A 26,402-nucleotide genomic window follows, 5' to 3' on the forward strand; every position below is an offset into this window, starting at 1 on the left:
TCAGTCTATTATAAGGAAGATTAAATAATTTAATATTGAAACTTCCACGAATACTTACGCATGAGTTTCTTAGATAGGTATGTAAAATACTGAAATTATTTGGTAAAGGTTTTTATGACACTGGCTTATTTTTCCATAATTACTTACTAGTTTTATTTTACAGAAAAAGTGGCATATCTCAACCACTTTTAAATTGATATATTAAATCCAAAAAGAAGGCCTAGGCTTGTTTAACATTAAAAATACATTGTATATCCCACGTTAGCTTATAATACCACTTTGAAATGTTTATTAAAAAATACTAATCATGAACATAACATAAAAATTTCGCAAGTGTGCATCTTTGCATAGAAGACTTATTTATTACCCCATGCTTTATTACCAAATTTGAAATATATTTTCTAGGTTGGTGGTATACAAATGTTGTTATTTTACCCCGTTTGGCCTCGTGTAGGCACTCGCGCAAGGGGTCGGTGACCATGGACTGGGAACCTTTACCAATTAGATGTGGGGCGGGATGCCAAAGCCGCACTTCCGGATGCCATCCTGCCATTCCGCAGTTCTGGATGGGCTGGCCAGCCCGGCTAGCGATCATTTGCGGTTTGCAGTGCTGACGAAGCCTTTGCCTTTGTTTATTATATTGTCATTATGCTAATTTTATTTTCCAGCCCAACCGATTGGCATTCGCGCAGAGAGAGTGCATGTATGCAGTAATGTAGTGCTGTGCCGGCAAGTGAATGGCAGTGAGATATATCAGCCGATGTTGGCGCCGTGACGTTAATGTCGATGTCATGTACTGCCTCTCGTTCGCCTGCATTTGACATTTCGCACATGGCTTTCTTGTGATTACAGCTCCTACTCCGGTGAGCGCCTGTTTACCTTTCAATAAAAATTGTTGAATAATCAACGGCAGCGGCAGAAAGCATCACAAGCAGCGATACGCGCTCTGAAAGGTTCATTTCATTTCGGTTCGGTTCGTTTCGATTCATTTCAGCTCAGAAGAAAGCGTATTGCGAATTTTTTTCGGATTTCGGTTTGACTTGATTTGCGTGATGTGCATGCGAGCAGCGGCGGCGACAGGTTCGATTATATAATCCCGCAAATGTTATGGTATTTTAAGCACTAAATAAATAAGAGGCGTGCTTGCACTTAGCCATGCTTCCAAATGCCTTCCAAAAGTTCAGGCCCCGTCGAAATGGAAGGGCGAAAGGCAGAAACGACCCGCCGAAGCCCGGCCAGAAGGCACCATCTCGAGTCAATCGTGAGAGCCAACGACGGGGGAGAAAGAATTTGCTGGGGATATCCCATCTGATATTATTCAATCCGAGGAACCCAACCGACGATCCCACAGCTGACAGCTGCTGAGCGAATGACTTCTGAATGCATGAGTGAGTTGGCTGTCAAGTCCACGCATTCACGAAAAATTCACGAAATTGTGAATCTGAACCTCAGGTAGGGTATTCTTTGGGGATCCTCAAATATCTGTTTTGCAGTGCAAAAAAATGATAGCAAATACCACTAAAAAATATATGTTAATAAAATAAAATAAGTAATATAAAATAAAGATCAATAACAAGCACAAAGATAGGTTTCAACTGACTGACAGTCCTTATAATTTTAAATTTTGTAATCTTTTTATTAGATTCGAAACTATTTTTTAAGTGTTATATTATTTGTAAAATGTTATCAACCAGTATTCAGTTTATTTTATCGTTTTCAAATTCTATACCTTAAATGTTCTTCTAAAACGTAAGCAACTTTAAGTGCTTTGACTTATATCAATCTTGCCCCCATTTATCTAGGTATTTTTTTGGAAATACAATTCTAGCCAAAGTGCTTACCCCATGCGTGTCGCACAGTCTAGGCAAAAAGAGAAAATGGGAACCCGTCGGAAAAGGGATGCCCAGAGCCCCGCACTCGAAATCAAAATTAAAATTTCCAGCTACCCAAATAGGGAAAATAGGCAAAACGTGCCGAGCATAAGTGAAAATTTCTAGTCGCAGCAAACTAAATGCCGCCATGACCATATTTAAGAAGCCGGGCCAGCAAAAGTCATTTGACACATTGTTGCCGTTCCCGTTGTTGCTGCTGCTGCTGATGATGTTGCTGGCGTAGCTGCAACTGTTGTTGCTGCTGTTTCTGATGTTGCCAGTAGTCAATAAACTAAAACCGGTAGCATGAATTGCCGGTTGTGAGTTCGGGGCTGGCCAACTCGCTGGATTTCGGTGGCTCCGCCATTAGCAATCGCAATGTGTGGAAAAAGGTCAGCGGGCCAAAGCATCGATGGCTTGGCTGGGATGGGATTTCGATTGGGTTTTGGCTCGGGGCTTTGAGTTTTCGGTTCCAGTTCATATGGGATTGCGGTGGAGAGTGCAGAGTACGGCTGCAATTTCATTGTCGGTCTGTGTGTGCAATGACAGTTTTTCCACTCAGCCGAAAGTTCAATGCACCTCGGGGGGAGCGTTTGTGCACAGAAAGAGATTTCTTGTAGGTCAAAGTATTACCAAATTAAGTGCAACATTTAATCAAAAGGTAATCAAAAATACCTACATTGCCATACAAAATTCAATCTTGAAATTACAGATCAATTTCTGAAACCGTATAGAATTACTCAACACTGTATTTAAAATTGTCTTATCCCAATCATATAACCCAATAATTTAGTATTAGTTTAAAATTTCGTTTTATTTTAAAGATTGGTTAATTAAATAGAATATAAAATACTCAATTTCACTGCAACTCACTGCAATTTGTTGTTCTATATATATAGTTATATTACCAGCTTGCCCAACATTAAAAAAACCAAACAGAGGGCTTTAAAAATCTTAAAATTTCGTGTATTTCTTCCTGTGCATGTGTCTGAGCTGTTGCTCCAACTGTCAATTAATGGCAAATGTCAGGGGCTGGCTTTGGAGCATTAATCATAATTAGTTATGCCACACGCCGGGAACAACAACAATGGCTATTGATATGTAAAATGTAAACTGTAAACAATTAGAGCTGATTCGAAAAATGTTAACCGAAGTTGAGTGTTGTGTTGGGATCAAGTGGCAGCTGGTCTGTCGAAAGTCGTGCCCGGCAATTAGCCGCATTTTGGTTTAGGGATTGCCGTTGCCATGCACCACGTAATGGCCACTTGGTGCACATAACCGGCTGGCTGGGATTTTGGCCAGAGATCTGGAGCGATTTGCTCCGAGGGGAGACAATGGGCCGGGCACAAAGGTGACATGTGCGTCAAGTTCGTGGGCGGAGGCTTATGCGTTTCTTGGCTCAGCCCTTCGGGAAGTTATCTAATCCAATTAGGAGCTGTCGGCATTACGTAAACGGCGGGGTCGAAGGGAGGGAACCAGCGATTTGACACACAATTCGCCGCCAGCCGACCATTGTTTTCGATTAAGTTTTGAGCAGCAACTGACAAAAATTCGTTATAAAATTGCACTGCAATGGACAGCAGCAAAGCAAACATTTTAAACAATTATAAAACTTGTTTTACGCTTGACAAAACTACAAACGGCGAAGTGCAGCCAGCGTTTTGCCATCAAATGCGGCGTGGCTGTCAAGTGCAGTTTTTCCCCTTTTTCAGTTCCTGCTCCCAATTTTCCACATCCATTTCGCTCAAACAATTGTTTTGTCATCGGCGGCAGATGCACATGTATTATATTTTATTCAAACATCGTTTGATGGCGGGAATAAATGCGATTTATGTATTTTTATTTATTGCGGTAATCTACTTACTGCAAACCCTTTGACAAATGAATGTTTTTTCAATTACGAGCATTTTGCATCAGTTGGCCAAAGCATTTACTTTCAAGGGTTTGTGTGACCGATTTACTTAAACTTTAAAAATATGTCTTTGCATTCGGAAGAGCTAGGAATTCTTATGGCCGTTATTGGTGATGAGGTATGTGTGGATTGCAGTATTATTTTAGAATCAAATCAATTCCTACTCTTTAAACTAAGGACACCTGTGTCGGCTTCTTGCTCGGTGGTATTGGAGAAGTCGGCGAGGATCGTGAGACCAATTTCATGGTCGTGGAAAAGGGTAATATCTTGAGAACTAATATACATCCCTCCAACAAATATTATAATTCTTATTAATATTTTCGAATGTCTTGAATGAAAGATATATGTTGATTATTCGTCACTGTTGTTGTGCAGGTTCCGACTTTATAATTTAAACTTCAAGCTTTTATTAAATTTGCAGACACGACTCCCGGCCAGATTGAGGCGTGTTTCAAGAAGTTCCTGAGACGGCCAGATATAGCCATCATTCTGATCAACCAGGTGTACGCGGACCTGATTCGCCCCACTGTCGATGCCCACGACCTGGCCGTGCCCACTGTGCTGGAGATTCCCTCGAAGCAGCAGGCCTACGATGCCTCCAAGGACTCGATTCTGAAGCGGGCCCAAGTGAGTTGGCCTGCGGCGTCGGAAAGGTCATACCCCACTAACCCCATTAGCCCCATTCCCCCAGAGCGTTTTCAGCCCGCCCGAGAGGCGCCACTAGCGGCTCAACTTTGCCAATCAGTTCCGGGACCGAAGTGTGAGTCTAATGAAAGATTTGCATAGTTCTCAAATGCACACCGAATGCCAATGCCAGTGCTACAAAGTCGTTCGAATTGTTCTCGAAAAAAGATACCTACGCAGATACATACACACGCATACTCACACAAATGATGGGAGAAAATAAAGCTTATACGTACATCAGGCAACTTTTCAGCTTTTGCGTTTTAAGGAAATTGCCAAAAAACTGCAGCGGCAACAATCTGAAAAGAGGAAAACAACACAAATGCGTTGCGCTTGCAACAAAATTGAAAACAGCAACCACACAAAAACAAATGCAAAAGAAAGAAAAGCCATGGCAAAAGTACAACAAAGTGAACGAAAACGATACAAATAAGCGCTGAAATGCCAATACATGGCAAAAATGCGAGAAGAAAACCAAACCGAATAAAGCCAAATAAAACAAAACAGCGAACCGAAAAAGGCACAACAGAAAACTAACAAAATAAAAACTCTTAAAAAGACAGCACAATTTACGTTGTCTGGATGGATCTGGACCCACTCGCAGGGAAAGTCGGGGAAAAGCGACTTCTTACGGGCTGCTTAGCGCAACAAAAGCATGTGAAAACAATATTCGAGCAAAGTATTTTGCGCCAACTTTTCGCACCAAGAAGTTGGCGCCGAGAATGCATTCAGAAACTTCTGCTCCAGTGACAAGTTTGCTGGATCGGGAACCGAACCACCCAGAATCGCAGGAGGACGTATCCCTGGTGGCTCCACAAAAGCGCAGCCTATAAGCAGGCAACTCCCGGACCTCCAGCACTCCAGAGGCCGCCTGAAGCTCGGCTATAAAATGCTTAAAACTTGGTCAGAAGGCAGTTGGAAAATTGATTTACAGACAATTGCAATGGACTTTTACGCTTCTATTCGGTTTGGCAGGCATAAAGTTACACACTAAAAACGCACCAATAAAACATGTTTAATTTTGTGGATCAAGAAGCCATAAGACTCTAGATAGCTGATAAGTCTGTGAACTATTTCTGAGTTAAATGTTACATTTATTTTGTTTATATTGGCATACATTTTCCTGCTCCTTGATTTATTGTGGGATGTATTAATAAAAATTGGCTATCATTTCATTACAATTTCGGTCTTATCATCATTTCAACAAAGGTAAGGGACGTCGTTGCGTCGTTGTACCAATTATACCAATTTATTCCGATATATTCTGCTGATTTTCCATTTTTATAAAACTTCCCATTCAAAGAACTGAAATTAAAATTTTTCAGTTATTTTAAATTGTAAGTACGTATACAATTATGTTTTAAGTCATTCTGCTTACCTATAAGAACAACAGGCGTACCACCAACCTGCAGAGCGTAGTTGAGCACATTTACACGTGTTATCCAGATCGAATGTGTGGAACTTGCTATGATGATTATAGCTTAGGGAATCTCCAGCTGTACCAGAGTATTCCCCAATCGATTGTAAGTGATAACCTTCTACTTCGTTACCAATCTTGAAATTATCATAAAGAGCGTATTTAAAGTCACCCTTAACATTCCCAAGCTTAAGGGAGAGTTCGAAAGTTCGACTGTTAGTCAGCTTGTGCAGATTTTCCAGCCCGATAAAGAACTCTCCTGTTATATTCCCAAAGCCATTTTTACTAAGTTCCCGGGCGTTGCTTTTAACTTGATTAGTTTGATCCCGAATTTCGTCATCTTTCTTTTTAAGTAGTTCTGAATTATTGTTAATTTCCTTAGTTTTAATATTTAGTATGTTTTCACTGATTTTAAGTTGATTTTCCGCGTTTTTCAACTGGCTCTGCAAACTTGTCACAGTTTCTGCCAGTGTATTAATTTTGTTATTATTATCCTTTACCTCCTTACTTAGATGCGAGATTTGTTAATCTTTTGACTTTATTTGACTTTCACTCATTTCTTTATCCTTCAAGATTAAAAGCTCTTTGAGTTTACTAGTTTCAGCCATATAGTTTATTTTGTCTTTATTATTTTTTATTTGTTCAACTTGAATCTTGACCTGCTCATCTTTTGACTTGATTTGTTCATTTTTTTCATTTAATTCCTTATCTTTGCCACTAATTATATCGTTGATTTTAATTTGGCACTCAGCTATTGCTAACTGATTTTGCAAGTTATTAGTTTCTACCGCAGAATTCACTTTTTCATATTTAATTTTAAGCTGTTCCGTTTTTTCATTAATGAGGTCGTTTTTTAGTTTTATTAACTCCTCCCTGTGAGTTATTTCAGCACTTTTTAACTGACTCTTTAATTCATTGACAGTTCCTGACATTCTTAATAATTGCTCTTTAAGTTCATCGTTATTGTCGGCTTTTGATTTAACCAGTTCTAAATGATCAAGGACTGGCTTGAAAGCCGAAAAACAATATCCTCTACACTTTGTTTCCAAGTTTTCCTGCAGTGAATTCTCAGCATCAATAACGGATAGCCTGTGCAAGGCAGAAACCGTCAGGATAAACACCAAAACCACTGAATTCGTTGTTTTGAAGTGCTACGAGCCGAATTACCGTCGCCTCCGAAACTAAATGAAATCAAACAGACGATTATTTTTATACCCCGCCGTATTCGATGTTTTTTCTTAATATATTTATATGTAAATCAGCGATAACGGTCGAGTCATATAGCGATTCGAAAAATTTGAATATTCTTATTGTTTATATATAAAATCACATATGCTAAACACAATCACTGAAAAATAAAATACAAGAGCAAGATCTTTGGACATAGTAGTAAAATATCAGACGAGACTCAAAAAAGACTTGCAGTGGAACTTACTGCGAGTATTTAAATTATAAGTCAAATTACATTTTTGGTACAACAAATCAAAGTGTGACATATTTTTTTTGGGAGCTCTACTTTTTCTGTCAGTAAACATTCATATGAACTTGTAAGTGAAGTGTTTTGCTTATCGCTAATGCACACATTATCTGGACTGTACTTTTTTTTGCATGGTCTCGGGACTATTATTGCTGGATTGCTATATAATATTATGTCCTCCAAATTCTAAATATTTTTTGTGGGTCATAAATCATGGCAGATTTCTGCTATTACGGAAATCTCTTAATTATTCTCACCTTTCCCCACTTTTCACAAGCCGAACATATATCCAAAAACTTCGTAGACGTGTTTTTTATAATATAATATCGCATTGTGAATTAATGAGCTGTGACGATTGGGAACACGAAACTGGCTGGTTGTCAAAAGTCTGGACACGTAGTACTGGCCACCCACCTATTCGGGCAGGCGGCTTTTGACAACAAAATGGCGTGGAGCATTTAGGACCTAATTAGCCGCACATGCCAGTCACACTGGGCGGGGTGCACGCGGCGTATGCGTAATTGCATTACATGAAGTCTGCCAAGCGCTCGTTGCTGCAGTTTGGCTGTCACCTGCCAAAAGCATTCAGCAGAGGCCAACACTGGCCAGAGGCTGCCGGTGAGACCTCAAAGAGCTAAATGAGACTTTGCTGCAGCATGAAGGCTTTTGCATTTGCAGATGTAATAGGATTAGCCCATATTTAAATGGGGTGGGCTCCCGGGGGAGGTAAAATTACCGTTTATTGCTATGTATTACGTAAGAACGAATTGGTTGGGCCTAGCATACGGAGAAAGCTGATATAACTATTTATTAAAGTTGTAATTCTGGAAGCTCTCGAAACAGCCAGTAAGCCAGAATGTTTCGAATGATAAAATATTCCTTTGGATTTCTTTCTTAAATTTTTTTGTGATTGGTTTTTATAACAAGGTGTCCAGACAAAAATTAAATATCAACATATACAGAGATAAAATATTCCTTTGGATTTCTTTCTTAAATTTTTTTGTGATTGGTTTTTATAACAAGGTGTCCAGACAAAAATTAAATATCAACATATACAGAGACCACAACCCGTGTTCCCTGACTCAAATCTAATTAAAACGTTTTAAGATGCCTTATTATCAGCAGGGCGAGCACAATATGGCATCAATTGGCGGCGGAATTAGAGGAGCGGACACGGGACGAGACCCTTTAAAGCCCAAGGCAGAACTTTTGACACACAGCGACAAGTTTTGCGCCTTTTTAGCAGTTTAGGGGGAAGAAAAAAACTAAATAAATAAGCGACTAACTGACTGACTGAAGACAGCAGGAGCGGAGAATCGGAGCAACTGCAGCGAAACTTTTGCGCCGAGCAATGGGGAACATAAATAAATGAAATTATTCAAAAGTAGTTTGGAATTCTCGTGACAGCGCATAAAAACAAACAGCTGAATGCAATTTGGCTCGTTCTAAGCCATGCGAGAAGGAAAAGTGAAAATAAAACAGCAGCCGCCAGACGATGACGAAGATAGTCGGAGTCAGGAGCGGACGGATAGTAGGATGGACGGAAAAGTCCGGATTCTGGTCGGCTCAGCCAGTGTAAATGAAATGCATAGACCCAAAAACGCATCGGGACGGAGGTGGAGATGGGGACGGAGGTAGAGATAGAGATAGAGATGGAGTCCTTCAGACCAACTGAGACTGGCATAATTATAATTGGAACTGGGATCCGAGAGCTGAGCTCCGACAACTGAAGACCCGGAGCCTGAGTGCGGAAACTGATGCCGCATTTTTGGCAATTCAATTTCGGAAATGAAATCGAGACACATGGACCCAGAGCCTCCGATGGCCGAGGCTGCTTCATCTGCTTGCCAAATTGAGCAAAAGATGCCCGGCCGGAATTAACAAATGGAATTGTTGCTCGGCAAATTAACAGACAACTGAGGGCTTTGGCTTTTGCATTCGCATTCGCATTCGCCAAGCCCACTAACGGTGGCCGGCAATCGCAAAGTTATTGCGTTCGAGAACTTGTTAGTTCAATCGGTACGTCAGTGTGTCCGTCGGACACACACCCACAGGAGCTGGGGACATCTACAAACATACGAGGACCACGCCCACCCAGACAGCCCTTGACATCCGCAGTGGCAGAGACGTGCTCGAAAACAAAGTTAATTAAATGATCTGATCTCCATTATTCCCAAAAAGCTAATCTCAATTACAAAATTGAAATGGCCAGAAGAACACTTGGGGAAAGAGCGCTGTTGAGTTGACTTTGTTGTCTTAAAATCATTAAGAAAACGATTTTAAAATGATGTGAAGTTAAGTTGGTCAGCAGTTAAGTGGTTAATCAGTTAATTTAAAATTAAGACATATACAAAATGAATAAGTTATCCAATGTGAGCTTGCATAGTAACTAGGGTTGGGAAAACGTCTATAGTGGGCAACACCGATAGTACTGTATATTATAGTTTAATGCACTACATAGATATTATCGGTACTATCGAAAATCGGAGGTAATGAACTACAAACTATAAAAACAAAGAAAGCCTATTTGTAAATGGAAATGTATGTTTGGGTATAAAAAAGGTTGATTAAGCCATGATCGATGCTATAGCTGATTGTAAAATTTGTCAAACATCAATGGTTTTGGCCCGCCATCAATAGTATAGCTCCAAACAGAAAATATTTTTCTGGTGCATACTTTTGTTATTTTAAAAAAAATAAAAAAGTTTGTAATTTTAAAAAATGTCCTACAGCTAATCATCCATGACTAACATTGATATTAGTTTAATTTTAATTTTAGAAAAATTTTCATTTTTTTTAAAGTAGTTCTTTTAATTAAAAGATTTATTCGTTTTGAATATTTCTTCGTTCACTTTAGTTAATATTCATAAAAGTAAAATTTTAAAATCATGTCGATATAGTGATGTTTAAATTGTGATTGAATTTTGTTTATTTTTCATTCCCATAAAATTAAATTGGTCTAGTCCGCAATTACTGTTTTTCAGGTGACTCAAAATATACATAAAATTACACAGCTCAGATGACTCTGATGGACGTTTTCTCTTTTAGAGACTCCCTTTTCTCCCGGTGTAGAGGTCGCTCCAACGACATTGCTGAGCCACAGAAATCGATGGAACTTGGCAAAAATGTAGCTCGAATGTCAAAGAAAACAAGGAAAGTGATGCGGAGCGGATTAGAGTGCAGCATCTCTGGCCGGAGATGAGCTGCAGGGAATCGGTCACTGGTCACTATATGGTATATAGTACTCAGGATTAGTTAGTCCTGAGTCCGCCCTCCGCTCACCCCTTGCAATGCAATCGACACGGCACAAAGCGTTTCATTAACCATTGCAAATTGGCAGCAATTCATTGAAAGGCATTCGAATCGAATCGAATCGGGTGCGTTCCCAATTTGCCTGCGGCACGTAGCATATGGATAATACGTTCGAGGACATATGTACAGACGTATGTGGACAGCTCGCAGCCGAACTCAATTCTCCGAATCACTGAGCTAAACAAAATCATTGGAATTGCCATTGTCTGGGCACTGAGTGGATAAGCACACACGGCAGCCGGGCAGCCGAGCAGCGCATTGATATATGGCACATACTCGATGTTATAGCACATTTAGCCAGCCCGCTGGTCACTTTGCGGGCCTGCCTTCCAGGGACTGCCCTTGATTAGCCCCCGCCGGGTCCTTTACTCCAGATTGGATTACTTGATTCGCCAGCCAAGTGTCTAATTAATTACTTTGCATTTAAATTAACCCCCGCTTTCATCGGAGCAAACATCGATGGCAGTGTCACAAGCTGGGACGTGCACTCAGGAAAAAGGAATAAGTGCAAAATGTGGTAATGTAAGTAAAACACAATTGACTTGCTTTCAAGCTCTAATTTTAAATCGAAGGGAAAGTGAGATGTTACTACAACTCACAAGAATATCGAATTTCTTGGTATGACTGCGTATGATTAATGGTCTTTGTGGACACCTTCGATTTACTCATTTGAACTCTTGGAAATTGAGTTAAATGAAAAATCAAATGTTATCTAAGGATCTACAGGAACACTTTTCAAAGAATTTACATACATTTGAAATAAAATATGAAATATCTTGTACTTGCTACTTGAGTACCAATCCTTCTCTTTTTCGGAGTGTGCCTGCTTGATTGGAGGCGTGGCAGCTGCATGTTACGGGCGGCCATCACTTTGGCTAATTTGTATTCAAAACACAGAAAGCAGTGTCAGTGTTTCAATTGATTGAATGAGTCTGGGACGACCCCGGATCTCTGAAGTCTGGAGACCCGGGCACAGATGTCGGGAGATTAGCAGCCGGGCCGGAGTTCACCTGGCTCGCTTTGACTCGGTCTAATTGGAAGTGACAAATGGAGCTCGCCTCCGCTCGACGGTGTTTGCATTTCGGCCAGAACTTAAACCGATTCCTCCGGACTTGGAGCTCTAATTTTAAAGCTTTCGCCGTTAATTTGCCACGCCGCTCGCAGCGGAAACCGCACTCAGACTTCTAACTGGGGAAACTATTCTTTTGTTGTTCCCAGGCCAAAAAACTGCCATGGCAACCGCTGCAATAAACCACAGTACATTTTTGGACCCACTTCATATGCATAACAAATGAATAACTTTCGTATTATCCCGCCGAGCTGCAATAACAAAAGTGCAAAAAAATCGGAACGCACGTAAACACAGATAAACAATTGAAATGCGATGAAAAAATAATAATAGCAAATGAATTCAAGTGGGCCGGCTGCACAAAGGATAAAAGACGCGGGAGTATGGTTTATTCAAATAACAATTGCCAAATACTTATTTAACCAAAATAAAAGGCGCAGCGCAACTTTCTGGCTTTCTGGCTTTTGGGCTTTGTCGGTGGCGTTGGCCGCAAAATGTGCAAAAATTTGTATAAAAATGCCAGAGCAAAGTGTGCCACACCCACTCCCGCTGGTGCAACAATAAAATACCAGCGAGCCGCTGACTGGGGGTGGTGCCTCGCTGGGTGGTGTTCGCCATCATTTTGGGGTAATGCAAAATTACGTTATAACGGCATAAATTTAAATAAATGCCGGTCTCAGGATTTTTATGCATTTTTACCGCATAACAAATACTTTTGTTGCCCGCAGCCACCTACATTCTGCTCTAATGTGGCTTGGCCACGCCCACCGCCCACACAAGCTTTCGCACATGTACAGCTGGGGGTACAATCATAGCACTAAAAAGGTGGATGATATATGGATTTAGAATCCCATGGAAAATAATCTGAGTCCAATATCTTAAATAAAAATGTAACTAAGGTCCTAAGTCAATACAGGAAGAATTTGACAAAATCTGAGGACGGATATGACGTATTTAAAAAGGTGCTCTTAAGTTTAACATGAATTTGTACGCTCACACTGGAATCAATTGTGAAGTTGTGTAGGAACATAAGTGGCAAATGTTAAACACACTACGAAATGCTGAGCATAATGTTTGAAATTTGAATCTGGAAGTCAGAAAGGAAATGATGACACTTGCTTGCCGGCAAACTATTCAGGTATGCTTTGATATATACATATATGATATTATACACAAATTCATACGATGTTGTTAGGGTACACCCCTCTCTTTCTAGGTAGTCATGTCCTTTAAAAATAAATTCAGTAAGCCAAAAAGGAAGCAAGTGTCATAATACCCTAAAGGCAGAAACTATTATTTTAAACAACATCTAAGGCTCTACGTGCTATTATTGCCACCTCAGCTGTGTGTTCTAACAATTCGTAGGCGGTTAAAACTGCGGCTGCTGCAGTCAGCTAGTGAAATTTCCTTCCGCTTTCGCCAGGACGCGAAATGCTTTCATTGGCATGCTAGCAACTCTCTCTCTTTCTCTTGCTGCAAGTGTGTGTGGGCCGTGGTGTGTGGGTGTGTGGTAGTGGAACCCTTGGCTGTTATTTGTATGCCCCTAAAATTATGCAAAGTAATCCTGTCTCGCCCGCAGGCGAAATCCGCGCCGATATTTGCAATTGTTAAGGTAATAAGCGGGTTTAAGTGCGAGCTGCACCTGTCCTGCGCCCAGCCACCTGCACCTCCTCCCTTCTCCCTTCTCCCTCTCCGGCTCTCCACCCTTCTTGGCCATATCTGCCCGATACCTCTTCATCGCTTCTCGGCCGGCCTCTGTTGCCAGAGCAAATATTTGGCCACCTTAAGCGGCGGCGCTGGGCTGCAAAAAGTCGCCCAATTAAATGGCCAGCTGCAATTCCTTACAGTGTAGCATTTCGGTGTTGCCTTCCCTCTCGCTCGCTCCACTCCAGCCCTCTCACTCGCTCCTTCGCCTTCCATCCGGATGTGGCTGCGCCATGCTTTTCGGTTTACGTAGTAAATTAACTTCCGTTTTATTTGTAAGATTTCCTTTCGCTCTGCTCGTCGTTCGTTTGCCTTTTTTGCCGGCTGTCCTTGCCCTGCCACGCCCCCTGCTCCCTGCCGCCCATCGTATCCTTTCCAGGTTCCGTGTGCTTTTGTTCCACTATTTGGGTTATGCTTGGTCTGGCTGCTCGGTCTGCTTTTGTATATTTTTAAGCGCTTTTTCATTCAATTTACAAAATTGAAGTGGGAATTGAGAAATAAATTCCGCTTTCGTTTCTGGCTCCTGGTTCCGAAATTCGGCTCCCAGTTGCACTTTGCGTGCAGCGGATACGGATGTGGCCGAAAGCCCAGACCTCCAGACGAAATTAGGTGAAATGCAAACGTTTAGCGTAATGAACTAATTGAGGCGGCCGCCTGAAGGTCGGCCATCGCCATCGCCATCGCCATCGCCATTCGCCTTCCGCCGGAAACGAGGGCATTTAAATGCTGCATAAAGCCCATTTCCGGCTGACTCCGTATCTCGACCCTTGCATCTGCCGACTGCAAAGATAAATAGCCGCCGTCGCAGTAAATCTCATGCAAATTTTTCACTCGCCTGACATTTATGCAAGTCGGGACAGGGGTGGGGATTCTGAGATTTCGAAGGAGTGGGCTGAGGAACTAGTCGAGGACCAAGTGAGATCCCTACGTCGCCTTGGCAATGCGATTGGCTTATCTAAGACGAGACTTTGGCTCCAGCAGCAACAGCCGGCGACCTCCTCCTGCGCCATTCAACCGGACAATCGTGAAGTCCACTCATTTGGCCACTCGCATGTGTATTCAAATACACATCCAGAAAGCTTTTCGAGTTTAGTAAGCAGCATGGAACTAAAACGTTTGATCTTAAAAACAAATATATAAGGGGAACTACAAAAGTAGAGTGCGGAACAACAAGCCTTGCACTTAAAAACGCATGTATTTTACAAGAAGTATAATGCTCTTAATAATAAGTGACCCGAAAACATTGTAAATAGAAAAATGTATTTCAGTATAGACATTTAATAAAAATAAGGATGATATATTAATTGCTATATATGTGATATGAAAGATATATGGGATACTTATATTCCAAACCTTATTTAAAACGTTTAAGGATGGTATATTTATTTTTCCACAAATTAAATCTTGTCTTAGTCAAATCATGACTTTTTACCTATTTTGTTTCCAACCATTTATAAGAAACCTATTTTCAGGGAAATAGTAGAACAGTGGACTTTTGGCAAAGTGTGACTTCTTGGCAGCCCCAGTTCCAGTTCCAGTTTCCCGAGTTACCATTCCACTTATCACAAGTGCTGGATGTTTGTCCTTTTTGTGCTCCGAGTATTTTCAATTTGTATTAAAAGGTTTTCGTAGGCGAAGGAGCTTTACATATGCGTCGGTGCTGTGGCACAGAGAAAGTGGATGAAAAAACAAGCAGAAAGGAATCTGCTCCTCGTGCTCGACATCATCGTCCAATTTGTGTTGATAATTTCACGGTTTGTTGACAACTCAGGTGGACAAAACGCCGGTTGTGTGTGGATCCCTTTGTAGCGACTAATGCCATCGAGTTAGCCCATTCCCCAGACTCCCCTGCATTGTCATGGTATTTACATGCACTGCTGATTGCCACTAAGCCAAAAATATAGAGGGGAAATGGGAAAGATGGCCGGGCAGGGACTTCGCTTTGATTCAAACATTTGAGTTTTGGATCAAATGATTGCCCTGTCAATTGGTTTATGGTTCAGTGTGCTGGCAAATGTATTTAGGCGGCTTTTACCAGGCAATATCGAGCACCGTTTGGATACGAGCTCGCACGAGAAGAGCTTAGTTTTCGGCCAGGTGTGAGACCAGATGGGTCCGGGGATTATGGCCAAAGAGTTCTTCCCCGGAGGCCCATTTCACCGAGAGTGAGTCAAACCCCAATGAATTACACTTGTTTGGCAGTCAGATTATGTCCATCGGATCTCATTACAAGCGCTACATTTTTATTTAAACCGATTGAGTGATTCATCGAAATTTATTTCATTTAAATCGTTTGTTTGACACAAGCTCAGTGCGGCTGGGCAAAAAAGCGTTAAAAAACAATGAAGGAAGCCCGCACGCCAGCCGACCAGCCAGCCCGCAAAAAATCGTGAATTTAACAATGCATTTTTCAGCCGCCGATGGGCTGGACACACATACGCACCGTTGCCGCCGGCCATCAGCTAGTCGGTGGCAGCTCACAGCGGCCCGCCATTTAAATGCAGCGGCGGAAAGCGAAAAACAGAGCTGCATTCGACGTCAACTTCGCCGCTGACGGGCCGTTGATCTGTTGCCACTGGGCGCCACTTCCCTCGGGTATATGGGTTGTGTGGCTAGCATGTACCCGAGAACTGTGAGAACATTCTTTAGTTCAATGATTACAAAGCTTACAAAAACAGTACCTACACTTTGCAAGTTAGTTATTGTTATTTATGCATTATCATAGGCTAACATGTTTCAAAATACCTACCATGACCTACTGTCCAAAAAAAATTTAACGTTTATAATTAACTACTAAGCACTGTAATCTAACAACTTGCGATTTATTAGTTTTGGGGGAATTTCATTAATTTCATTACATTCGTCATTCTTTTTATAATCAACCTTTTTTTAAAGGTTTTTTAAAAAGCTTACCATTTTATAAAACAAAATCTCACTGCTAACTTAATTTATTTTATTAACGCACATTTTATGCAACTATAGTTTCGAGTTTTTAGTTTCGGATCATTGATCAGCTTAGTTCTCTTTCGCTAGTGCTGACTTCACTAAAATTTCGAAAAAAAATGAAATGAAAACGTGAATTCTTCAGAGTGTTAATCTTATTAGAATATTATCCTTCTTAACTTATCAGTGCAGTGCAGTTCTCGAGTAGCTGGAAAGCTGTTTTTATTTTAATTAATTAATGAAGTAAAATGGTCCTTTAATGATAATTTTCTCCAATAGAAATATAGATAGTGAAAACGAAACAACAATATCAAAGTGATACGCCCAGTATTTAGATACTATTCATACTGATTTAAATCAAAATGATTATCGTATATCCCATCAATTATTTTCTCGGTGGAGTTAACTGCGAGTATCAGTATCCGCCTTGAAAACAGTATTTTGATGCAAGTCAAATCTATTATTATAACTTTCATCCACACTACTTGGTATTTGTCGGCCTGTAGGTTCACCTGGCGCAGAGCCTCCTCCGACGGACAGCTCTCGGCCGTATGTGTATTGACTTCATTTTAAATTGGCGGTTAAATCTGTTTGAAATTGTCACGCAATCACATCAACGCACACACAACCAGACGGCAGACATCAGCAGAGACACTGGCAGTGGGCCATAGGCCGGGTGCTACGTGCCACGACCATAGCCATAGCTGTATCTGTATCTGTATCTGTAGCTGCAGATATAGTGGCAGTAGGCCGTAGTCTGCAGTCCGGAGTCTCAGGCTGGGAATGTTTTTAGTGATTTCACTTGCGCGTTCATTTCGCATTGCATACTTTGGCGCGCAGCGGCGACGGCGACGCAATCAACGCAACGAGGCATTAATTTGTTGTACACTGTGTGACATAATTGGGTGACAGTGCGGCAGAATAAATAAAAAATAAATAAATAAGGACGAAAAGGACGAAAAGGAGTGAAACACGAAACACGAAATGCGAAATGCAAAATGCGAAAACGAAAAACACTGTTGGCCCGGCCAGCACTTGTGGCGCAGCTTCTAGTTCCCCTGCTTTTCCGATGGCAGGTGTCAGGCCGGGATTGCTCTCTTTTCGCCAGAGTGGCATTCAAGTTTATTAGCCTATGAAAAATTTGTCGGATTTGCGCATTTCCTTTGAGCTCGCATTCAAATTTTAATTAATGCAGAATTTCCCACGCCCCGCCTGCAGCTGTGCAACTGCCGAGGGTTCTCGGGTGGAAATTCGATTTGCACATGATCTGAGTTCTGACCCCAAACGAGATTCTTATGTTCGGACGCCCTTGGTCTGCGGTTCCCGAGTTTTGTTTCGTTTCGCCCCGAAAAAGTGAGAAAAAAGCAGCGGGAAATGGACAAACTGTAGACGCAGGGCATTTTTCACTTCATCTTTTTTAATTTGCGCCCTCCACGTTTTCCTTCCGGAAATGAGCAAAGTTGGCCCGTACACTTTGGCAAGGTAATTACGGCTTCCCCTGCCCTCGACATCACCGTCTGATTTATCTCATTTGTGCAGCGAGCAGCAGCAGATGCAAATGTGCACTAATTTCAACCGTTTGCGAGTTCCCGGCCCTGCCCTGCAGTCATTGAAACTCAATTTAAAATTTTATTGCACGTCACAGGAAGACGTCTCCATTGCACCCAATTAATTCAATGCTGCAAACACTTTGTGTACTGCTCACTGGCTCAAAAGCCTCATCTTAAGCTGCATTTAATGAAAAGTATTGCCATTCGAGTGCGAAGGCTTTTCAAATCAACTCAGGCGGCTCAAGTGGGCAACGCAATGCGAAAATATTCATTAAACCGAAGCCACTGACCAGCAAAATGGCTATATACACGCATGCCAACAATAACCGCCAATGAAATAAACACGACTCTAGATAAATTGAAAATTTCCAAATACCACTTTGATAATAACAATTGTTGGCACTAAGAGGACATAATAATAAGTTTAAATTGTACCAGAGTGTAGTGTAGCTATAATATAGTAACTATGGTTTCTTAACTAAAATTTAATTTACCAAATAACTGTTTAGAAACATTCTGAATACATGCAAGTGTTCACGCTAACGAAAGCTCGCTGGTTACAAAATATTATTTTGAAAACTACTGTCGTTTTAGGATACATAAATGATTTTGATGTTAATTTTTAAAAAGAGATTAAAATGCTTACAAATTAAGAAGTAAATTTACAAAATCCCCAGTTGGTCTTCTGTAATTAAATGATCAAACAACCTTTACTGCCTCTGAATCAAAAACCTTCCCTGGTACATGAAAATGAATACCCCAACCTGGACTGTATATTTATATGAACTGAGGTCGCTATTTTTTTCCCCGTGCTTTACTATCACAATTACATTAGTCGCGTGGCGCACAAACACTTGAGGCAAAGCGAGTGGGTAAATATTTCTATTTGTTTATTATTGCCAACTGCACAAACAACAAAAGAATGTCTGGGTTCCGATGCACTCGCTGAATTTGCGGGTGCGTTTGGAGGTACTTAGCGTGGAAACAATAGCCAATAAACTGCATCGCCAACTAATTGAAAATGTTGTAAAACAAAATTCTCGGCCCACACAATGCTGGCCAATAAATGGTTGTTCAAATGCATTACGAACAACAATTGCATTTTATGCACTCGCAGTTTCCAGCGATTTTGTACCGAGTGAGAGGTCGGTGGGAATGGGTGGAGTACTTGCCTTTAAGTGCAATAAAGAGCTTGAAAATTAAGCGAAAAAATGTGGAACATTAAACAATGAAACGCCCGCGCGCACAAAAGCTACATTGAGGAGAAAATTAAAAATTAATAACTGGGCTCCGTATTTTATTTACACATAATAAATAAATTATTGAAATTCCGCAATTACACAAGATAAAGCAAAAAGTTTGACCAAGTTGATGTATGCAAGCGCTGGGTACCCATTATTTGTTTGTCTTTATATTTTTCAGTAGCATTTAGTCTGTATAAGTATCGTGTAACACGTACAGAAAAATGTAAGTTAAGTAAAATTTAAAATATTTTAAAAACCCGGAAATCCCACCAGTGATTTTCTAGATACCTGTATTTTCTTAATGCTGGATTTGGGCAATTTCCTCGTGTCTATGGATATAAATTATAATGAACTAAAAGGAAAGAGCTTCTTTTCAAAATAATTATAAATAACACTTTAATTGAAGACCTTCAGTCCAACATACCCTCAGTTGCATGCCCAATAATGTGAACAGCAAATTTTGTCGCTGGTTAAACGGAAACAGGCAGAATATTTTAATTGTTGCCACGTTCATTGATTTAACGCGGTGTGCGCGGAGAATGGCAAAAAGCGGCTGGCCAGAATCCTTTTTATTAATTTTTATGGCATTGCCATGCTAAGCAGCGCCGTGGCAGCGCGGCGGAAGCGGAAGTGGCGAACGCCATTCGTGATTCGCTTCGCGATGGACCGGACAGCACATCCGGGCACGTGGGCTGAGTGATCGGCCGGACAGCCGTTATCGCCGCCCCTTGGGCGCTCTCGTGTAATTGTTTAACCACACACTTGCGCTTTTTGCGCCGCCCCAACAATAACGTGGCCGATACTACATAACATTGTAATGATGATAACAATAATTACAACAATTACAACGGCCAACAACAGCGATGCAGCGGTGGCGTGGCCCCATCGAAGCCAGCGCAACAATTGAAAATTCAATTAAAAGTCTTTATTAAAATAAAATGCAACATGGAGTCCTTGTCCCTGGCTCCTGGATCCTGGCCGCACCCCACCCTCTTTCGATTTTGCGGTCGCGCCTTTTGTATCCGTCGCTTGCCACCTGCTGGGCCCTCAATCCAATCCCCCAGTCCCAGTCCCCCAGTCCCCCAACCCAACTCACCCAATCCCCATTTCCCGATCCGAGACCCAGCTGCGGCTTTTCCGATTCTGTATTCTGTATCGCTGCAAAGTTAATTTGGGGTTTTTCCCTCGCTGTTGTTGAGCAGTTGTTGCTGTTGTTGGCCCGGTCTGGTCGCAAGTGATTTTAATTAATTTAAATGCGAATTAAAGCGGTTGAACCGATTAAAAATTCAAAAATTGCACCGCCACGGGAAACACAATTAAATTTGAAAAACCTTTCCTTTGGCACTCCTTGGTTCCCTCCCTTCTATTGTTGGCTGTTCAAACAGTTCGAAATTCGAATCCATTAATTGGCCGTGCAAATAGCTCAAATGTCAATGATTCCTGCTGGTCAAATACAAGTGGCTTTAATGGCTCGATAATAAATTGATTAAATTACTTAAAGCTAATGGTTATATTACAATTTCTTTTTTAAGCCAGAGCCAAACCAGCAGTAACACAATTAATTCATTGCTTTAAATAGCTTTTACTAACGGCCTTAGCTTAACTTATTAACTTTAGTGCGGACAGCAAAAAATCCTAAGCCGTCTTTAAAAGGAATCTAAAAAAAGGAAAAAAACATGTAGAATTTAACCTCGGCACTTTAAGTTAAAAAAAAATGGTAGGCATTTTTTAGCAGTATAGTTAATCCAGTTGCAGTTGCAGTACTTGTTACCGCAAATGCTATTTATATTACGGGTTTTTAGGCAAACTTTTTAATTAATAAGAATGTTAAACAATAACGATTTTTTATGTAAACTTTATTTATTATTGGGAAGTTTAAATAAAGAAATTAAAACGAGCTTGACAAATAACTCCCTTTTTTTTAATACATGTGATTTCATATGTGTTTCATTAAAAAAAGGTAATATGTAATCCTAACCAATTTATATAATTACATATGTTATATGTTCTTTTAAAATGTAAGTGTAAGTCGTAACCCTTTTTATATAATTGCTACTTGGGCTTAGTAGTATTTTCAAAGAATTGTTTGCTTTTTAGGAGCTTCAAAATTACCCTTCCTTCCATTGTTTAGCCGTGGCTTAGTATATGTGCCAAGCAAAGGCAAACATAGTGACAAACTCGTTAAGCCCGACTCCATATCGAGACAATGCATTTAATGGATTTGCACACTGGCTGCACCAAATCTTCGGCTAAGTCGTTGTTATTGCGTTCGCAAGATAAATGGGCTCCTTCGCCGTCCCCGTAGTCGAACCCGTAACCGTACCCATAGCCATTCCCGTAGCCGGGGTTCCGTAGTTACCCGGACCCGGCGCCAAGGTAAACAAACATCACGGATTAACGGCGGACGCTGGTCAGATGGCAGCTGAAAACCAGAAAGGCTGGAGAGCGGGAACTGTGGGTCCGACATGGAGCTACGAACGTGAGCTCCTGTGTGGGGTGCACTGGGTGTTCTGGGTGTCCGGGGTGTGTGCACTGTACAGTGTGTACTGAATACTGCACACTGTACACCTTGCACTTGGCTGAGCGCCCAAAGTTGTTTACACATTTCGGAGCAGGACATAAGAGGCATGACAAAACACACGAGACAAACAAACAAAACACGCCGAAAAGCACAAAACTAAAGCTGTAAATAGTGGACCAGCAGCTCCGAACTGAAGTTCCTTTTTTTCAGCAGAAAGGCAAAGGAAAACTTCATAGACGATGCACTGGGGGAAAGGGCGTCTCCTAAGATGGAGAATAAATTCTAGGTGGAAAATTATTGTTATACCTTTTTTTTCTTTGTTTGAGTCTATAGTACTTACCACTAAAAAAAGTGCTTGGGTGTTTGATTGATTTATTATTCATGAGAAGGTCCTACGATATTTATAAACTTAGTTAACAACTATGCTATGCCGTGATAAAGATATAACAAGTAGTATTAAGTATTTAACATCCTTAATATGTTTTTTTTAATCGATGATCAAATACTTTTTTAGAGGGCTCTAATTTTTTGCACTTGTTAATATGTTCTATTCTTTTGTTTGATTCTATCGTATTTACCACCGAATCAAGTGCTTAGGTATTTGATTGATTTATTATTAATGAGAAGGTATCATTGTTATTATTATAATTATTATTATTATGGTTGAACGTTGATAAACTAAGAGCAGTACAAAGGAGTGGCCCACGTGCTTGTTACGCGCGGGCCCATTTTTATTTCTGGCAAATACGGTTCCTGAGGAAGGTACATAGAACAAAACTAAGACAAAACATAGATCAACTAAGACTAAAGCAAATGAGCTAAGATTTTAGTTTTTAATACAGGGATAGAAGTTGAGGAACAAATTAAATGATATAGGGTGTTATAATTCTTAGAAAGAACGCAAAAGTGCAAGTTAATAGGATAGTAGTTTCGCATTAGTCTAACAGGAACAAAGAAAGTTAGGCGGCTTACAAAATCTGCGTAATCAATATCGCCTCTGATAAGATTATGCACAAAAATAGTACCAAGCAAAGTTTTATTAGAGTAGGAAAACTAATCAATAGCAATATACTCGAGTAAGAAGGCAACCTGACGTTTTGATCCCAGTTCAAACCACCTAAGTCAAAAATAAGAAATTGTTTCTGTACGGACTATATACGGTCAATGTGCACTTCATACTGAGGATTCCAAACGAAGAACAGTATTCTAAATTAGGACGGACAAGGGGTAAATAATTATTTGGTAGTGTATGGATCATCAAATTCTTTAGACCAACACTTTATATTATAAAGTTATAAAGTTTATAACCCCAAGAACACTCATAGCTTTATTTACAGTAAAAGTTATGTGGGAGTCAAAGTTAAGTTTTGGATCCAGGAGAACACCTAAATCGTTTACTGAGTGTATACGGTCCAGGGACATGATCAATGCTTTTTTTGGAAGGTCCTAGTTTTCCCACTTGAGAAGTTATACCACATTTCTTTAAATGAGTTGAATCGGAGTTAAAGTGACTTTTCTTCCAGTGCACTTGTCCTGCATTAGCAGCGGTCACTGACCAAAGTAACTAAAGTTGACTAAAAGCAGTTTATCGTCCTGCGCGGGGTCTCTGAAAGGAGGACGGTACGTGCAAGGAAGGTGCACGTGTATTTGGCACTTGGCCACGGCTACTTTTGCTTTGTCCCCGGCTCAGCTCCTTGTTCTTTTCGAGTCGCGACTTTAAGACTGGCTAAGCAAGCTTTTGCGGTTGGCACGGGATTCTTCTGAGGACTGCAGCCGAGCCAGGTGTCAAGTGGACGAGGTGGCAGCCAACTCGTTTTCCACTTCCACTCGAGCATTTTCCATTTTCTGTTCCACTGCCAAGGCAGAACAAAAGCCGTCGCCGGCATAATGAGCTGCCGTTGGTGGCGTTTTGGCTGCCCGTGCTGCCATGGGAACCTGCATTGCCAGCGAATTGAAACGCCTATGCAAAGGGATCGCTGATGGCTGTTGGATTTCTGTTGGATTGCTGCGTAGCCATTAGACAGCTCCTGGCAGCGTTTCCGCCTCGCTGCCGCAGGACTTTAGACAACTTTTCACGGCTCGCTAAGAGCTTGGGGCTGGGAGCCCTGGGCTTCGGCCAGACAAACGCCAGGCGGCCAACGAAGGGGTAATAGAAATGTTCTTTTCGTTGTTTTATGCCTATTTACGCTTCCAACAGGACATCCGGCGAAACAGGGCCGCTCTAAAGCGACGGCTCGAGGTACACGGTGAACAATGCAAATACGCAAATAAAATCGATTTAATAAACATGGATTGGGTTATACATCTCTATTTGTCACTTTCAAATGTCACGTTAAGTGTCTAAAAGTATGCAACAATATATTTTAATATCAGAAGTATAACGAAATCATTCAGATAGAGGACTTTCCTTTACATACTGCATACTTTTAGACACCAAAATAACAATTAAAAGTTGTTTTGTTTTACATTTTCAATTTTCATTAGGGTTTCTTATAAAATTACGTTACAAATAAAATAACATAGGATTCTAAAGAACTAAATGGATTATTAAATATTGATCATAATACAATCATAGACAACCTAAAAACTCATCCGATAATAATATGTTTAGATTTAAAATTGTATGCCTCAATTAGCTAAGAATTAATTTCAGAAATAAAGAATAGTCTATAAAGTTCAATGCATGCATCGTTACGCCGTCGTGTGTTTCTATCGACCTTTTCCACGTTTGAATTACTATAATCCTAACTGCCGTTGCCCGGCAATTATTTTATTCGAGTGTAGGCCGCCTTTGGCTTTGACTTGTGCCGTCGCTTGATATTTCCCACACGGTCCAATTACATACGACTACGGCTGTACGGCGGATCCAGGAAAATAATAGCGTGCAAAGGAGCTACTTCATCGTTCAGCGGAAGTGATTGAAGGTGTGCCAGTATGTGTGGGTTCGCCTGTAAGGGTCTGACCCGAAGACCCCGGCCGTACATGTGTCTAGGTATTCTACAACACCGGGAACCCAAGCCCGACGACCCAAGGACTGGCCATGTTGTAGGCGAACTTTGAGTGCAGGTCGCATACATTAGCATCGGTGGCAAGGGGCAAGGGGCACTGGGCGGAAGGCTTTGATTTCTTGGGCAACGGCGGAGCAAAGTGCTAAACTATGTTGCCCGGCTTTTGAGTGCCACGATGGCACCTTTTAACCTTTTTTTACCCCACTGCCACACTCGAACTCCGCCCTCCTCTACGCACCGCTGGGCTCGGGAAATCCTCGTATGGGTCCGTTTGTGTGCGCTGGGGCACGACAAACGTTTTCAATTAGCAGCCCATGCATTTTTAAAACGTTAATGAAATATGCAGAGGCATTTTAAATACAGAATTTCGCATGCAGGAAGGCGCAGAAAATCCGGGCACCCAAGACGGCTGAAAGTGAAAGTCAAAGGAGCCGGCTGGCGGCGAGGCCGCAGGAGGGCAAAAAGCCAGCGAAACAGGAAGCTCCTTCGATTGGCAACGACTTCCGCTAACACGCGTCCCCAAATTGCAGTTGACACAAACCAAAGGGTCGGTTCCGCGACTGGCTTTTATGCAGCGAATTTAAATATGCTGAGTCGGGTGAAAAGTTTTTTTATCATTTGAAATGACTTGCTTTTATCAGTCACTTTAAAACAATGTATTATGCGAAATACAAAAAACAAGATCTTGGGAAATTGCAACTTATTATTCATAAATGAAACAAAATGGAACACTCAAATATGCTAAATAATACCATCTGAAAAATACTGAAATTGGTTATAGCTAAAAAAAAAGAAAAACACAAAAAGGAAATTTTTAAATATTTAAAAGACACAAGCTTTTTTAAATTTAGCAGACCAAAATGTTATAAATATTGGAGTTTTTAATTGTTAAATTTTAAAATATATGTCAAAAGTAAAGTATCTTAAATTTATGGGTTATTAAATCTATAACCTATAAATTTAAGTCATGTACAAGAAACACAAGAGAACCCTCAGTCAAATTGGTGTTTTACCAAAGAATTAATCATTCAATTTAATCATTCAATCATTTAATTTAATTTTATTTTTTTCTTAAGTCTACCACACCAATTTGCAACTAATATTTAGCATTTTTACTTTTTAAAAGCCAAAACCAGCTAGAAGCCACACATGTTCAACGGACTTAGGAACCATTTGACTTGATAGTAATGTAACATAAAATACAAAGTGGAAGTGAGTCACTTATTTGAACTACTAGGAAATCCCTGAGGTTTCCCCAAAAACCTTCGCTTGCCACTTTCGCGATCTGCGAGACGGATAGGAAGTCTTAGTTGAAGGAAAGCGAAATCCGGAATGGCCCTGGCAATTAAGGCAGAGGCAGCCGCAGCGGCGGCAGCCCCGACTGACAACAATTACAAATGTAATAAATGTAACGCCAAAGTGCACCACCCTCCGCCGACTTCGGAACTCCAGAAGTCAACGAACTACAAGCAGAAAGCAAGCCGCACAGACCCATTTGCACCTCGCCTAGTTGCAAGTTGCGAGTTGCGAGTTGCGAGTCGCTAGTTGCTCGAGTGCTGCCGGGATGTTGCTGCTGCTGCTGGGAGATGGGATGTTGCAGCTACCATATGCGGGTGCACGAGTGTGTGCCGAGTCGTACAATTTCATTTACATATTTGCACAAATTCCTGGGCCAGACGACGCCGTCAAC

At 41.0% G+C, this 26,402-nt stretch overlaps 1 protein-coding gene and 1 long non-coding RNA gene across 4 annotated transcripts; one reads left to right on the forward strand and one right to left on the reverse strand.

Moving 5' to 3' along the window:
- The first annotated feature begins 3,355 nt into the window (after window positions 1–3,355).
- On the forward strand, window positions 3,356–5,516 carry Vha14-2 (Vacuolar H[+] ATPase 14kD subunit 2). 3 transcript variants are annotated; one of them, XM_070996114.1, is made up of 4 exons: window positions 3,357–3,901; window positions 3,961–4,042; window positions 4,205–4,410; window positions 4,461–5,516. In XM_070996114.1, the coding sequence occupies exons 1-4, from the start codon at window positions 3,848–3,850 to the stop codon at window positions 4,545–4,547; spliced, it is 429 nt and encodes a 142-aa protein (XP_070852215.1). In that variant the 5' UTR covers window positions 3,357–3,847; the 3' UTR covers window positions 4,548–5,516. The 3 variants fall into 3 exon arrangements, with proteins under 3 accessions (XP_036675155.3, XP_070852215.1, XP_070852216.1); XM_070996115.1 differs by having other exon boundaries at window positions 3,366–3,901; window positions 4,475–5,516; XM_036819260.3 differs by having other exon boundaries at window positions 3,356–3,901; window positions 4,205–5,516.
- Window positions 5,517–5,540: 24 nt separating this feature from the next.
- LOC136117111 (uncharacterized) lies at window positions 5,541–7,079 on the reverse strand. Its single transcript, XR_010654417.2, has 2 exons — window positions 5,846–7,079; window positions 5,541–5,772 (listed from the first exon to the last, which is right to left on the reverse strand). It is a non-coding gene; the product is annotated as an uncharacterized lncRNA (long non-coding RNA).
- Between the last annotated feature and the right edge of the window lie 19,323 nt (window positions 7,080–26,402).

The sequence above is a fragment of the Drosophila suzukii genome, chromosome 3 (assembly GCF_043229965.1).
Source record: "Drosophila suzukii chromosome 3, CBGP_Dsuzu_IsoJpt1.0, whole genome shotgun sequence".
Lineage (NCBI taxonomy): Eukaryota > Metazoa > Arthropoda > Insecta > Diptera > Drosophilidae > Drosophila > Drosophila suzukii.